We start from the raw sequence: 15,135 nt of genomic DNA, 5'->3' as shown, positions 1-15,135 counted from the left end.
GCGGGGCAGAATTCCACAGAGAGCAACGTCATGTCAGATATACAGCTACAATGGTGTGAAATACAACATAGATCAATTCGCTAAACGCCAGGGAGATTTTCCCTATGTAATGCAAGAATCATGCGAAATATGTGGGTATGTTACAAAAATCAAGCCTGTTCCATCTTGACACGCGTTTTTTGACCTGGAGACTCATTTCCCTATGCAAAGTTAGCGTTGAATTGTGTAAGAGAGTCTCTTGCAACTTACTTCAGCTTTGCGCTTGCCCAGCACTGAATCCGGCGTGCCAGTGCGCGCTTGCGGCATAGCACTACGCGCTGGTGCAGGGCCATCTTTGGTCACTTCGGCGTAACAACTGGCATGGTATACACGAGTTCCCACTTTAGTAGCATCTTGCCAGATCCAGTCCTGAACATCCTCAGACCAGGTCGACTCGAACTTCTCCTGACAGATAGGGCATGGGGTGTTGCGGAGCGTGGCATCGTTCGGAGCCCGGATCCAGGGTTTGGGGGGCTCTTGCTTGGAATTGCCATCTATGCCTTCGGCACCTTCGGTAGCCTGAGAATCCAGAGCACCGTTGTCATCGCCCGCTTCGCGAGATTTGATCCAGTCCTATCCAGGGTTAGAAAGATACTATGGTATATCTAGAAGAAGAGATGAGCATACCCTTTCGTCGACGTACCAGCTACGGGTCTGGGCTCGCCTGGAAGCCTCCGTCATGCGCTGGTTAGTCTTGAAGTGCCAATCCAGATGGCGTGCCTTCACCTCCTTTCCTTCCTCTGTAGCAAAGAATCGACGGCCGCAAGTTCCACATCTGTTTGACCTCGAGTCATAGAGGGAGACAATGAGTCCAGGTCGGGGGATTTTCATAGACGCGGTGTTCATGGGAACACCAGATGAGCCATTGGAGGGAGGTGCTTGAGTGGGGAGGGCGGGAGGCGTAGATCGCATGCCATTGGGCATCATGAACGGCAGTGCAGGCCCAGGAACCGGTGTTGAACTCGAAGACACGAGGGGTGTGGAACCACCAGGTAGAAAACCACGCGCCCTTAACGCCGCGATCAGAGGGTTCTCCGGTGCGGCTGGCTGTGGAGTGCTGCTTGGTTGAGGAGTGGGCATCTGAGGCAGCGCAGCGGGGATTTGAGGAGGAGGAGTTGGGTGCTGACGCGAAGCGGTAGCTTTGATCAGTTCAGCGAGAGTTCCGGGGTTCAACAGGTTTTGAAAGGGTTGCGAGACTGGCTGCACGGGCGGAGCAGGGATTTGTGGAGGAGCTACGGGACCATTCGAAGTAGCGTTAGGGGGAGACGGTGGTTTGGTGGCGGCAAGCATGGAGATCTGGTCGCGGACAAGTTTCAACTGTTCCTGGGTTAGCTGCTGCCTCTGTAGAATACCCTGGAGATCTAGCAACGCTTTCAAGCGTTGTTGACAAGCAGGGTTGAATGGACTATTGGCAAAGTCGTTCCTCGCAGAAGCAATCAACCCATCCAAGTCTCGGTTGAGGTAATTCAGATCAATGTCTCGATTGCTCATGGGAGGTGTCTGAAACTCAGGTTAGCTTGAACGTAGAGTCAGGGCGAGAGAGGTCTCACCGAGGTATGGCTGTTATTGGAATACTGGGGGTGCCGAGACATGTTCTGAGACGGGCCGTTGTTCCACCCAGTTGGAGTTGTATTTCCGCGACGGCCAAGAAGGTCCGTTTGGCTTCTAGCCTGTTGCTGTTGTAGAGCTGCAGTGCGCGCCTTGATCAGGGCACTTTCGATGTTGCGTGTGATCTCAGGAGGGAAAACGGGGCGAGTATCGAGGGAGCCCGGGGCTGGCTGCTTCCATGTGTTGAGCATCTCATCCAGCTTCTTTCGAGTCATCGCATCCACCGATGAGTATGCATCCATGAAGGTCGGAAACATATTTCGGCCCAGGAAGAGTGTATAGGGACTACCAATGTTCTTGACAATGGAATCGACTACATAGAGGGCTGGGAGCTTGTGAGGTGGTGGTATCTACAGAGGTTAGAATCATCTCAAGCTACGCGCGAGAGGAGCACCTACTGAGCGAATGTGATTTTCCAAGACCCGGGAGATAGCCTGTGCATATTCTGTGTTCTCCTTGGCGATGACGGTCAGGTTGCGGATTTGGGAGGCATCGTTCGTGACCAAGTCCTCTAGAGAGCTCTTGTAGTCCTCAGCGATCTCGTCAGAAATGAGACCAGACATGATGGGATATGGAAGATTCGACTTGGGCTTGTGGAGGGGGAGGGTTTGTGAAGAGGTTGCCGAGAGAATCTTCGATACTGCGAGGCGTTCACGAGGGTCCTGTAGAATTGAGTTGTCTCTCTCACTTCTGTTCTTTTCTCTCTCTTTTTTTCCTTCTTTCCTTTTCTCCCAATGGGATTCGCTTCGGATTGTTCTCTGGTGGCTTCTTTTCTCCGTTGCAACTATCGCTTGCTTTTCTTCTTAATCCTCGTCCTCGTTCCAAGGAACAGGTTCTCTTGGACGATCAACACAAGATGGAGAAATAGACGGAACTTGTAAATGCTTGCTAGCTATCTTCGCGAGAACCTGAAACAAAAGGATGACGCTTGCCCTCAGTCCAATCCAGCCCGTGACCTTCCAGAGACCTTGTGTATCTACCGTCCTTCAAGCCAATGATCGCCGGAAGAGGGAAGAAATGGTGCCGTTTCGCGTCCCAAGGAAAAATAACCACCAAGATGCTGAGAATTAAACGGGATAGCGAGGGTGTAGAGACAGGGATATACGAGAATGCAGCGCTGTAGAGTTAAAGGAAAGATGTCGAAGAGGGGCGCGAAAGAAGTAGGAAGCGCCGAAGAGAAAGGGATTGTCGGGTCATGTGATCTGTGTATGACGCAGCCGCTTTCGCTTTCAACTTCTCAGTTCCCTTCAAGGTTGTTGCTCAACTTGATATTCTTTGGATACTCACAATGAAGCTATCTCTTGCTGTAATCCTGCTGGGTGCTCTGCCCATGGTGCTGGCTGCCAAAGTGCTCAAGTCTGTCATCGTGACTTTCCCCAAGGGAACGCCTGACTCGGTCGTTACGCAGGCCAAGGATTCTCTGGTGGCTTCTGTACGCAGTGCACCTCTGCTTTCATGAGGCTGTTGTGATTGTTTACTGACACTTTTAGGGTGGTGTTATCACTCATGAATACCGTAAGTCCCACTCTGGTTCTAGATGTGTACCACATTGATGCTGATGCTCTCTATAGATTTAATCAAGTATGATCCCCGTCATTTCTTACGATTCTTGCAATCCTCACAATCTTTGCAATGCCTATTCATACATATCATCAATATCTAACCATGCATCTAGTGGTTTCGCTGCCGAGGCTCCTGTGAATGCTCTCCAGACCCTCGCCACACAAGACACCCGGTACAAGCCGGACATCGAGGAAGATAAAGTTGTTACTGCGAACGGAGACTACGTGGGCGATGTTGGAGCATTTTAAATATCTTGCGCTAAGACACACTGGGGTTGAAGTTGACGCCCGAGCTGGCTCTAGACATATGGAGGTTCAGCATTGAGAACTAGGGTGTTTTGGTGTTTATGTGGAGTTGGTTTTGCCTATACGGCTCTTGGATTCAGGGCGTTATATTTTGGTATTTAGGTAACGTGGATTTATTGTCCCAATTGTATGATTTAAAGTACTCGAGTTACTTCGTAGAGACTGGAGACTGGAGACGATCATCCCCCGCTAGTCGAGTTCGGTCCTTTGGCACCCCCCGACGCGCGTGGATCCGACACTCCCTTGAAACCAAAGGCACTTCCTCGCTTCGTCTGGATGCTGTAGTCTCAGGGTTTTTTGACTCTTTGAAACGCGTCAATATCGCCAGCATGGCGTCGGAACATATGGTCACCAAGGTTTTGTTGGAATGGATCAACAGCTTTTCGTTGGGCAAGACACTCCGAGCCACCGATGAATTGACCGATGGGATTATCCTATGGGAAATCCTCCAGGACATTGACCCTCAGTATTTCCTCGAGGAGATCCCAGAGCGCAACCCATCCGACCATTGGGTGGCCAAGTGGCAGAACTTGAAGCACATCCACAAGCTTTTACTCAACTACATTCGGCACCAAAACGATGACACCTTACCCTCCGGCCTCGATCCGTCGCCTGATCTCGAAGCGATTGCCGAAAAGTCGTCCGGCAAGGAGACGAACAAGCTGCTGAAGCTTCTCCTGATCGCGGCTATCAGCTCCCCGAACGCTGGAACATACGTGCAAACCCTCCAGGAACTAAGCACTTCAACACAAGAGGGACTCAAAGATATAATCGAGGAGGCGCATAATGGCCAACATGAACCGATGGACGCTGCAGATGAGCTCCGGGAAGACTTGGCCAAACGCGATCGTCCCGTGGACCTCGAACTGCAGTTCGAAGAGCGCGTGGGAAAGGTTCTTGCGGAGAACGATCGCCTGACACACGAGAAAAAGGAGCTGGAGAAGGCACTGGAGGACTTGCACAACCGCCTGGCGCGTCTCCAAGAAAACAACGATACCCTCCAAAACCGCCTTGCTTCCACCGAGGACCGGCTTGTCACATTGAAATCTGGAAAGGGCGATGTCGGGTTCAATGCAAAGGCATTGGAAAGCAAAACTCGTCAGCAGGATGATCTCATTGCGTCCCAAGAAGCGAAATTGACCGCCGCACAAGACGAGATTGACAGTCTTCGGATGACAGTCGAGTCCTTGCGGGTCAAGAACCAACGCTATCAGAAACTACAAGATGACTATGATGAGCTCCGGACTGAGAAGGATCAGCTTGCGCGCAAGGCTAACGCGGCTGAGAAATACCGCCAGAAGCTGCAAGCCAGCCAAGACTTCGAGAAAGAGAACCAGACTCTCAAGAATCAGATCAAAGACATTCAGCAACAACTGAAGGATTCAGACTCGCAGCAGCGATGGTCCTCAGAGCGCGATGTGGAATTGGAGGAATATCGCAAGCTTCTGCCACGCATTGAGCAGGAATGCAACGAGATCCAAAACCTCAAGAAACAGCTTGAGTTCAACAACCACGCTCTAACAGAACGACTGCAAAGTGCAGACGAACAGCATGAAAGGGACGATGCTTTGATCAGCGAACTACGTGAGCGCCTCGGAGAAATGGACGGCTTGCCAGGCAGTCCGTCTCCTGGCTCTGAGACACCGAAGATGCAAGGAACATTACATAAGGACTTTGAGGCCATCGGTGTCAAAGAATCTCAGCTGTATGTATATAAGTTACCTTTGGCTTCTTGTCTGATGCTAACCATTTTACAGCAAATCTGAGAATGATGACCTGAAGCGGGAAATGGATTCCCTCAAGGCACCTTCGACTGCCGTAAGTCAACTATCTACTTACTATATTCGGTTGAGACTGACCATTATCAGCCGGAATCCCACGCAGAAGGCTTCTCTGGGAGCTTTGCTGCGTCTGTGCAGCTGGCACGCGCCAATTCTACACAGAGGTAATACCATAAGCGTTTCTTTGTGTGATATTTCTAACCTTTTCTACAGTGACGAGTACTGGAAACTCTACGAGAATTACACTGGGGCCCTCAAAAAGATTGCAGAGGTCCAAGATACCTTGGAAATAGCCAAAAAGGACCTTTCAGATACACAGGCCGAACGTAAGTCAGCCATTACTTCGTGCCCTTCTAAGTACCCATTGCTTACAATCTCAAAGTTGGCCTTGTCAACAAAGAGCAAATCGACATGCTTCGCGGCCTGGAAGAGCACAACTCAGCTGAATTGACGAAACTTCGGGGTGATTGGGATAGTCTCACCCATAATGTCCATCACTTGGAGGCCGAGGTCGATGCTAGCCAAACTCTAGTGCGCGAAGTTTGCGCAGAGCGAGAGGAGCTGCGCAAGATGCTCGACAACAAGCAAAGCGAAATCAGCTCTGAGGACCAAGAAGTGATGAAAGAGATGCAGATGCTCCTAGGCGAGTTTGAGACTCACAACGAAGGCGGGGAGGTACCCCAGAAATCGAGCTTCGACCTCTTGAAACAGTGCGCTGGAGTACTGGAGAAGAATGTTGAGAGACTTGCTCAACGTGCAGAGGTCAGTCCTTTACTCTCATCAATGCTCCTTGATATCCGGTGTGCTAACCTGCGCTTGGGCGTATAGTATATCCAGCAACAAAACGAACTCGTCAAGTCGCTGCGTGAGCGTATGAAGAACTACGAAGAGAACCTGGACGATGGTATTCCCAAAGAAAGAGAGGTAAGTCGCTAATCAATGCCCCTTTCTCCGCCGGTCTATAGCAGTATGCTAATGTTGTTCTTTAGCTTGAACTCCAGAAGATTATTGATAGCCAAGCGCGAGAACTGAGCCTCGTAGGCTCGGCTTGGTATCACCTTCAGAGCCGATGGCAGAACAACAACATGACAGTATCACGATATCGACATGGAGCCAGCACAGGAGACTCCAAGGGCTGGCTAGCAAAGCAAAGAAGTGCTGTTGCCGGTCAATAGAATGCCGTATAAACCCGAGAGACATGCTTTTACATTTACAGTTGCGCCTTTTTCATTGTTACATTGGTTTTTATGTTGATATTCCCACCATACATCCCTTCTTCTTGTGGTCATTTGCGCCTATATGAGCAATAGAATCCATGTCATTTGAACAGAAATAGAATTCATTACACCTCTTTTTATAAGTTGATATTATCTTGCACAATTGTACACAATTTGTCCATGTTGTAGTAAGTAGAGTGAGTTCGTCGCATTCCGGAAATATAAGCTAGGTAGACCCCCGTGGGAAAATAAACATGTCTATGAGAAATACAAAAACGGCCTGGGGAATTGACCTAGTCCGAAAAGAAGAGAGAAAATGGGGGGATCTTGCAACAATTATGAAACAGAAGTCTCTATACAACTTGACCGAAAGCGGGAATCAAAGTCTGTGCCAGCCAGAAGCTGAAGACCAGCTTGGGACCAGTCATCAGCAGCTTGGGGGTCAAGCCCTTGAAGAAACTGGTGGGGCCCTCGTGCTTGAGCATCTTCGAGACAATCTTGAAGCCAGACTCGGGGTGCTCGAAGTTGCGGTTCTGAATACGGGTTTTGATCACGTCCAGCGGAGCGGAGACAACCAGGGAGGCACTGGCACCGCAGACGGAGGCGACAAAGTTCTGGCCCCAGCTGGCGGCGTTGTAGTCGCTCAGTTTGTAGATGTACTCCTTGGCGAAGGCGGAACCACCGAAGAGAGCAAAAGAGCCAGGGGCGTTACGGGCGGCAGTCCAGCCAGCGCCGCGGTAAAGACCCATACCCTCATCAGCGATAATCCTGAAAAGGCCACGGCCACGGAAGGCCTCGGGGTTGGTCTGACGCTTAATCTTCAGCACATCGAGAGGGAGGAGGACGATCTCTCCAATACCGATCAAACTGGTTGATTGAGTTAGTAACAAAATTCCTCGTCCAATAATCCAATCCGTCTTACCTTCCAGCAGTGGCGTGCATAATAGCCTTGCCTGTACCCTTGCCGAAGGCCTTATCGAAGTCGGCGCCGTGGTGCTGGGCCAGGTAGTCGCGTGCGAAAGGCTGACCACCGTACTTGTAGATACGCTGAAGAACCTAGGGATTCAGAATCATGTAAGCTGTATGCCCCTCCATGTTGGATCCAGAGGAGTCACAAACCTTGTAACCGGCGGCGTAACCAAGACCGGGGAACAGAGAGGTGAACTTGCGGGCGACAGAAGCGTTGGCGTACTCCTTGAAGACGACCTCCTTGAAAGCGGTAGCATTGGTGATCTGTGAAGAGCGCAGTCAGCGACAGATACATCCGAATTGCATATCATCTCAATCTCACCCGAGTCTGGTTGCTCATCAATCGCTTGGCGGTGGTATCAACCTGTGGGAGGTGTCAGTGTCAGGTCGCAATGGCTCTAGAATCCGGGGGACATAGGTCGTACGGGGTGGAAGATCATCAACTCGGCGATACCGGCAGAGCCTAGAGGAGTCGCAGGTCAGCAATAGGTTGGGTTCATGTTCACGTCGACGACATACCGGAACCAAGGAGACGAGCAGTGGCAGACTCCTTCTTGACATCCTTAGAGGCGGCGCCAGCACCGGCGGCAATAGCAGGAGACATATTTTCTATTTTTTTTAAGAAAGACCAAAAAGAATGAGAATGACAACACCAGTGATGGAGTCAGGAACATGTGCTCGGAGTTAAATTTTAATCGAGCGGATTGGCGCTAGTCCCGTTCGGGGGCCGCCATCGGAGTCCTCCTATATGTAAGTTACCACAATATAGATGCTTTCTTCGTAACTTCGTACATTATTCATCGCTAGCTCGGAGGCACAGAGTGTTCGAGCTTGTTCATCTGTTTGACCCTATTTATGGTATGCTGCAAGAACAGATCCAGGCGAGAAAAGGTTGTCTTCAGGTTATAACAAAGTAATTGCATATCTTGAGTCTTCTATCTACAATGGCTTGTACTGCGTTTTGAGTAGGCATGTTTGGGGACGGTGTTCTCTCTTGATTGAACTTCGTCACGTTAGCGCATGATGATCACGATAGATGTCAACAACTTCTAAGTTTCTACGCCGCACGAAATAAGAGATAAAAGTCCGTACGGCTTGGACCCCAATGTCAGTCTCAGTGCTGAGGCTATAGGCGTTTAGGCCCAGATTAAGTCAGATCCCTATAGGCCGCTAAGGATAATCCCCCGTGGAGTAAATCCGCTGGGTATAGTGGCCTGGGGTATCTTCTAACTTTATTGTCTACGACTCTAGGGTACATCGATTGGATTAGATATTTGCTGGCTAAATCATTGCTTGGAAGCGATCCATATTTCTGTGCTCGCTAGCCTGATTTGTGGTTGGTTTTCTGGGTTGATTCTTCAACGCGACAGAAACCCCAAAAGAAAATGGCAAAAGACCCAGAGTTGATACCACAACCAGAAAAGTTCCGTAATGATTGTGTTTGCAGCTAGTAGAGCATAGTTGTCAAGCAAAGGTGAAAAAAAGAAAATGCGCAGAGAACACCGAATTAAACGCCAGAGTGACCTAAGACCAGAATCCCCAAGGTTGCAAATGTCTTCTCGCCTGCCCGTTCCTCCATCGATGAAACTGGTCATAGCTAAACAGCAGAGCGAGTGAGAGAGACTGGACAACCTCTAAAGGTCACCGAAAGTGTTCTCGCCGGAGTATCTACCCGTTATGTCAATATGATTTCATCAAAAATAGAAAGGAGAGAAAGGGAAAAACATACGTGATGTACAAAAAGCCATCTTCATCCTTGTGCTCTTCGTAGATGCTGCTCATGAGCGCAGCTGTTGGAGGAAGAACCTCATCCACGAAGATGAAGATGGCCTTCTCGGGAGAAAGCTTTATGCGCTTGCGGATCACATAGACAAACTGCCCTACGGTGAGGTCGGCAGGCACTAGATACTTCTTCTTATCGATGGTGGCAATGTCCGATTTCTCAACCTTCTCGCAGATGACCTGTAGATTGATAATCCGTTAGCTGCCGAACAAGCGGTGAGGACCGGGGTGTTGGTTGCAGCAACCAGCAACCTCCGGATGTAATCCCCATTTGTGCGGTCAAGAAACTTACAGGAATGCGGTCAGCGTATTTCTGGCGAATGCGCTCGGCCTCAGCCTTTCGCTTCTCGAAGGGGTGCTCGTCCTTGAACTTGGAGCGCATCGTGACTGATAAGGCGGGTTGATAAGTGAGAGCGGGTCGGGTGGAGAGTAAGTAAGATCAAGGTACCAGGGAGCCCTGATGGAAGTTCGGTGGTCGTAATGGCCTCTTGGTGGGAAGCTTTAGATATGAAGTTGCCTGCAGAAGCAGAAAGAGGAGAGAGAGATGAAGAGGGGTGATAGAGGATGACAAGGTGACTCCCCCGCTGACGTTACGGTAATACCATCACGGGATCCAGGGGCGGTGAGTCATGTCACGCGGCAGAAATCAGATGCCTTTCATGTCTCACGTGGACAAACAGTAAACATACAGTGTCGTATTTTTAAGGTCTTTGATGCCAGCCTATGCAAACAAAAATGTCTAATTTATATCATACTATTGGTACTGGCATAACTGCTACTACTGCCACTACCTATGTACTGCTGCCTTAGCTCCCCGGGGCCGGCTTATCGTGCTTATCTCATCCAGGCAAACAGCACAAACCCAGCACTAGGATGTCGTACGATTTGAACCAAAGTTGCATGTTCCTATTTAACCTGGAATTCTCCCAGTCCCTTTCCTCACTTCTTGTCCAAGGAATTGAGTGTATAATCACCAATCTCAATCATCTCGCAGAAGTATTGCGCCGGCAATAGCCAATTGCGCAGTTGATCTCGTTGCAAAAATGTCCACCCGATCATACACACCTCTGCGGAGGTCGCTGGCTCAGTTGTCCACGCGCAACACGCGCATTGCTGGTCGTCGTATTGGGCCGTCGTTCCGCGGATATTCTATTGAACAGAAGTCCCGCCAACCAAAGCCCTTCACTGTTTGGAGACCCTACTTGCGGCTCGCCGTTGGCGTGCCGTTCATTGGCGCAATCATTTACTCGATGGTAGTATCACTGCTTCCTCTGCGGCATAGAAAACACTAACATGTCCACTAGATGAACGAAGAAGTCACTGAACTCGAATCCCCTTCCATGGTCGAAATAGATGAGGCCCTCAAACAATCATCCGCCATCAACGAGTCCTCGCCGATGCGGTTACGAATGGAAAAGCTCATCAAGGACCATCAACAGAAGATTATCGAGGAACTAGCCAGAATTGATGGAACACAATTCAAGACAGATACATGGACGCGTCCCAATGGTGGCGGCGGCATTTCTTGTGTACTCCAGGACGGTAACGTCTTTGAGAAGGCAGGCGTGAATGTCTCTGTGGTGTATGGGCAATTGCCCCGGCCTGCCATTGAGAAAATGCGTGCCGACCACAAGTCGTTTGTCGGTTCCGACGTGGATTCGCTGGATTTCTTCGCTGCTGGTCTGTCGCTTGTCTTGCATCCCCACAACCCTATGGCCCCGACGGTGCATCTCAACTACCGATACTTCGAGACCTCGGATCCTAAAGACCCTATTAACGGGGACAAGAACTGGTGGTTCGGAGGAGGCACGGATCTGACTCCGACTTACCTCTTCCCCGAGGATGCTCAGCACTTCCACAAGACCATCAAGGATACATGCGACCGCCACGATGCCACATACTATCCCAAGTTCAAGGCCTGGTGCGACAAGTATTTCTATATTCCCCATCGTGGCGAGTGCCGTGGTGTTGGTGGCATTTTCTTCGATGACCTCGACGCCAACTTCCTTCAAACCTCCGCTGGGTCATCTTCCAACCCCCAGGAGACACTGTTCTCTTTCATCTCTGATGGCTTAGCATCTTTCCTCCCGTCCTATGTTCCTATCATTGAGCGACGGAAGGACATGCTGTATACTCCAGAGCAAAAGGAGTGGCAGCAACTTCGCCGTGGTCGCTACGTGGAGTTTAACCTTGTCTATGACCGCGGAACCAGCTTTGGCTTGCGCACACCGAACGCCCGTATTGAGAGTATTTTGATGAGTCTTCCTCGAACTGCCAGCTGGGCCTATATGGATCCAGTCTCTGGCACACGGACAGAAAACATGGCAGTGGGAGAGGACGAAGAGCTGGCAGAGGACAAGACTCGCGAGAAGGAAATTATGGATGTGCTGCGACACCCTCGACAGTGGGCATGAGTGATTCATCTGCCATGTTTGATACATATTGTACTATTTTGTGTTCTTGGTTTGGGGGACATGGCTATATATGACTGTGCTTGATGTATACTACCTGACAGATGTTTCGGTTTTAAATGTGAATAATTATTGGTCAATAAACCGCAAGCCCATCCAATATATGTAAAAAAGATATCAGATAACCATGGGGATAAAATTTCCAGTGAACAGGAAAACTGGAAGAATTCCGTACGTATATCCGGTGTTATATCAAAATTGTTCCGGTCGGTGTTTTCTTCGCTTATGTAGCCAAAAGTTGTGATGCTACCATCGAATAGGCAAGATGGCCGAGTTGGTCTAAGGCGTCAGGTTAAGGTCCACCTTAACTCCCAACTGTTACAACAGTTTCCTGATCTACGTTTGTAGGCGTGGGTTCGAATCCCACTCTTGTCACTTTTTTTTTACTCGTCGCCTTATCCACCGACCGTACGTACCGTGAAGCTTATTTATTATCTATCTGTGGCAGTTTGCTCTTCTTTTATTTCTTCTTATGGCATTTATGAAGTATTATTCGCTAAGTATCGATAGGATAAGACCATGCAGTATAAGAGTAATGTATATAATAGGCTAATAAGTCATTGTATGCTATCCTTTTCTTGATATTCTAGAGCTCCTATATATAGCAGCATTATTTGTATTATTGTAGGTTATATGACTAGGAGCGGTACGGTACGTGAATAGACGAAGAGAGAGGTCAAGCAAATTAAACTTCAAGTAAAATAAGCATGTCATGTAGAAGAATGTCGTATATTACCCTAATAGCATATATCATGTAAGGATATACCCTCACACCTATGAACCTGGCATCAATAGATACTAGTCCAAACCCTACGGCAGAAATTACTAGTATACGGCAACAAAAATAACCTTATATCAAAATTATGTATACGAAGGAAGGATGATATCGATTATCAGTAACCATTTTCTAACCGCCGCATATCCCCCCGTTTGCGTGCTCCCCTCATTCTATATTCAACACAAACCTTGCAAGTGAAAAAGAAATATATATATATATATTTTTCACGTAACCATAGGTTAGTTAGTTGTGCTGTTTAAATAAGCAAAAACAAAAGAAAATATGACAAGAGTGGGATTCGAACCCACGCCTACAAACGTAGATCAGGAAACTGCTGTAACAGTTGGGAGTTAAGGTGGACCTTAACCTGACGCCTTAGACCAACTCGGCCATCTTGCCTATTGAATAGGATTGTCATCCACTTTTGACTATATAATCCAACCGACTAGTTTGATCCCAATACGCCCCGATTAACCTCAACTGTCACGTAACCGTACTGGTCAAACCGTAGGAATTATTAATTCCCAACACAGTTCGGAGATTCATATGGTTTAAGTTGCTAATATTCGATAGACTGCTTAGTGCTATGGTCAAATCAAGTTAGCATCCTGCCGCCGGATCAGCTTAGGCTGTGGCACCAATCCGGTACGCTCTACTCATAGCAAGTTAATCCATCCAGTAAAGAACGAAGAAGACCCAATTCAACCATCACGACTATACCGCGAACTGAACTTCTTCTTGGGACCGGGCAGCAGCTAGATCGGGGAAGGGCCACGAGGCTCACGTGGCTCGCTTTATACAATTTCCGTATAGGCTAAAGTGAGCAAGCTAGAGATATCGTGCTGCTTAGTAGTGGCTAAGAGGATCTAGGATATGTTTTAGACTCAAATCCTTAATATAGATAGCATTTGTGGCGAAAGGTGCCAAATCACATCGAGAATCACGAGGCTCAACCAATATCACAATATTTTGACTCAACTGGTGGCGTGTATAAGGAGACAGGGGTCTTTCTGATATTCTATATATCCTTGTCTCTGAACAGGATTTTCTCAAATACGCTGTATGCTTATTTTCCATACATCATCAAGTCTGAGATCAAGATTCTTACTCGCTTTATATTAGCTCAGAGTATCAAGCTATCAAACCTAGGAGAGCTTCTTGGGTTCAGCCGTGTGGGTATCGGGCGACGAACAGCTGAATCGAAAAATACCGCTCACAGGGTTTTATAGGCGGTGTCACACTAAAATTTCAGACGGCTTATTCAAAACAAGGCATGGTTATTGCTCCCCTGGGATATGACATAACCGACGAGCACTGTAAAGTAGCCTTGGGCTAAACTAGAGAGCTAGCAAAAGCAGATGTCCAGAAGTCACTCAACGACGGTATGCTCACTTTGCAAGTGTCGCTGCTGCTGGCTGGCTATCCGCTCTCAACGGTGCCTCCTGGAGATTCCGACTTCAGCCCTTAAGCGTTCGGGGTGAATATAAATCGGCTAGCTTGTCGGAAAGACTATATTCTAGAGGCGATGAGTGCATCGGAAGCAACCTTTCTAGACACTCATTAGCCTCCTCCAGTGTCGTAACTTGAGACTGGTCTACGATTGGCACGCCATTCATTGTCTTGACTCGTTTTCTATCGCAGGGGGGAGCTACTCCACTCAACACCGTAGAAGCTAGTCAGAATTTAACATGCATCTCTCGTCCCCAACTTCCTGAATGGTCTCTGGCGTAGGCCCAGTTTCTAAGCGCTCGTGAATGTCAAAACCTATAAAGCGCAAGCACATCACGCTTAGATCGATGCGCCGCGCACCTTTGTGGTCTATTCGGTTATTCGGCTTGGTCTGACTGGCAGTATATAGATGTGTAAACAACTACACCGGTGTATGCGTACACGGCGAACTAATGTAGACCGTGCAATGAAAATTTCAGACCAGCTGGGTTGGGTGGGCCGGCGGTTTTATAAAATAAAATAGCAAAAAACCAAAACTGAAAAAAGAAATGACAAGAGTGGGATTCGAACCCACGCCTACAAACGTAGATCAGGAAACTGCTGTAACAGTTGGGAGTTAAGGTGGACCTTAACCTGACGCCTTAGACCAACTCGGCCATCTTGCCTATTCGATGGAAAGTCCGGCCACCTTTGACTACATGAGCGGACGACGCATGGGAAACGGGAAAACGGTGCCTTAACCCCATAATACCTGTTCTAACTAACAATCTTTCGTTTAAGGTATGATATTTACAAGTTAACAAATCAAAAACAGCAGCAGTATCCGATGTTTCGCACTCGGTACTAAAAGTAGGCGTTATTTGATGGTATTGTGTTAAGATGATGAGACCTATGTATATATTCGCCAATGCTTAACTGAGCGCTTCACCCAGTATCATATAATCATCCCCTCCTGGTGACCAACATATTGACCTAGCATGTATACAAGATCGAACCAAAAAGAAAAGACACACAGGTAGGATTGAGTCAAAGCATGCTTGGGTGTAGATTACGATACAACCTTATAGCAAAAGCCAAATATAAGTTATATTTTGCATAGTACAAAGCTGCCAGCTGTACTCCAGTAACAAAATCCTTGTCCGCATGAAGCACATGAAGTTGTTTCCAGGATAC

The 15,135-nt window shown here is 48.4% G+C and overlaps 6 protein-coding genes across 6 annotated transcripts; 3 read left to right on the top strand and 3 right to left on the bottom strand.

Moving 5' to 3' along the window:
* Window positions 1–149: 149 nt before the first annotated feature.
* PENARI_c002G08539 (putative mRNA cleavage factor complex component Pcf11) lies at window positions 150–2,210 on the bottom strand (the record flags this gene model as incomplete). The annotated part of the gene is made up of 5 exons (XM_022627729.1): window positions 150–200; window positions 250–612; window positions 667–1,539; window positions 1,590–1,997; window positions 2,046–2,210. The coding sequence occupies 5 exons, from the start codon at window positions 2,208–2,210 to the stop codon at window positions 150–152; spliced, it is 1,860 nt and encodes a 619-aa protein (XP_022492879.1).
* Window positions 2,211–2,935: 725 nt separating this feature from the next.
* Window positions 2,936–3,458, top strand: PENARI_c002G01787 (uncharacterized protein; the record flags this gene model as incomplete). Its single annotated transcript, XM_022627257.1, has 4 exons — window positions 2,936–3,079; window positions 3,138–3,162; window positions 3,219–3,228; window positions 3,323–3,458. The coding sequence occupies 4 exons, from the start codon at window positions 2,936–2,938 to the stop codon at window positions 3,456–3,458; spliced, it is 315 nt and encodes a 104-aa protein (XP_022492620.1).
* A 386-nt stretch (window positions 3,459–3,844) lies between these two features.
* Window positions 3,845–6,471, top strand: PENARI_c002G04670 (putative microtubule binding protein HOOK3; the record flags this gene model as incomplete). The annotated part of the gene is made up of 7 exons (XM_022627457.1): window positions 3,845–5,220; window positions 5,273–5,333; window positions 5,384–5,460; window positions 5,510–5,622; window positions 5,679–6,058; window positions 6,125–6,220; window positions 6,286–6,471. The coding sequence occupies 7 exons, from the start codon at window positions 3,845–3,847 to the stop codon at window positions 6,469–6,471; spliced, it is 2,289 nt and encodes a 762-aa protein (XP_022492828.1).
* A 395-nt stretch (window positions 6,472–6,866) lies between these two features.
* Window positions 6,867–8,086, bottom strand: PENARI_c002G01587 (putative mitochondrial GTP/GDP transporter Ggc1; the record flags this gene model as incomplete). Its single annotated transcript, XM_022627238.1, has 6 exons — window positions 6,867–7,380; window positions 7,436–7,569; window positions 7,633–7,746; window positions 7,805–7,846; window positions 7,908–7,945; window positions 8,002–8,086. The coding sequence occupies 6 exons, from the start codon at window positions 8,084–8,086 to the stop codon at window positions 6,867–6,869; spliced, it is 927 nt and encodes a 308-aa protein (XP_022492212.1).
* A 1,030-nt stretch (window positions 8,087–9,116) lies between these two features.
* PENARI_c002G08793 (autophagy-related protein 8) lies at window positions 9,117–9,646 on the bottom strand (the record flags this gene model as incomplete). Its single annotated transcript, XM_022627750.1, has 3 exons — window positions 9,117–9,150; window positions 9,212–9,444; window positions 9,557–9,646. 3 exons carry the CDS (start codon window positions 9,644–9,646, stop codon window positions 9,117–9,119), a joined length of 357 nt encoding a protein of 118 aa, XP_022492794.1.
* A 661-nt stretch (window positions 9,647–10,307) lies between these two features.
* hem13 (coproporphyrinogen oxidase) lies at window positions 10,308–11,678 on the top strand (the record flags this gene model as incomplete). The annotated part of the gene is made up of 2 exons (XM_022627312.1): window positions 10,308–10,517; window positions 10,569–11,678. The coding sequence occupies 2 exons, from the start codon at window positions 10,308–10,310 to the stop codon at window positions 11,676–11,678; spliced, it is 1,320 nt and encodes a 439-aa protein (XP_022492553.1).
* Window positions 11,679–15,135: the final 3,457 nt, after the last annotated feature.

The sequence above is a fragment of the Penicillium arizonense genome, assembly GCF_001773325.1.
Source record: "Penicillium arizonense strain CBS 141311 chromosome Unknown PENARI_contig002, whole genome shotgun sequence".
Taxonomy (NCBI): Eukaryota; Fungi; Ascomycota; class Eurotiomycetes; order Eurotiales; family Aspergillaceae; genus Penicillium; species Penicillium arizonense.
The sequence above is the reverse complement of the archived record's forward strand: the minus strand, read 5'-3'. Positions and strand labels throughout refer to the sequence as shown.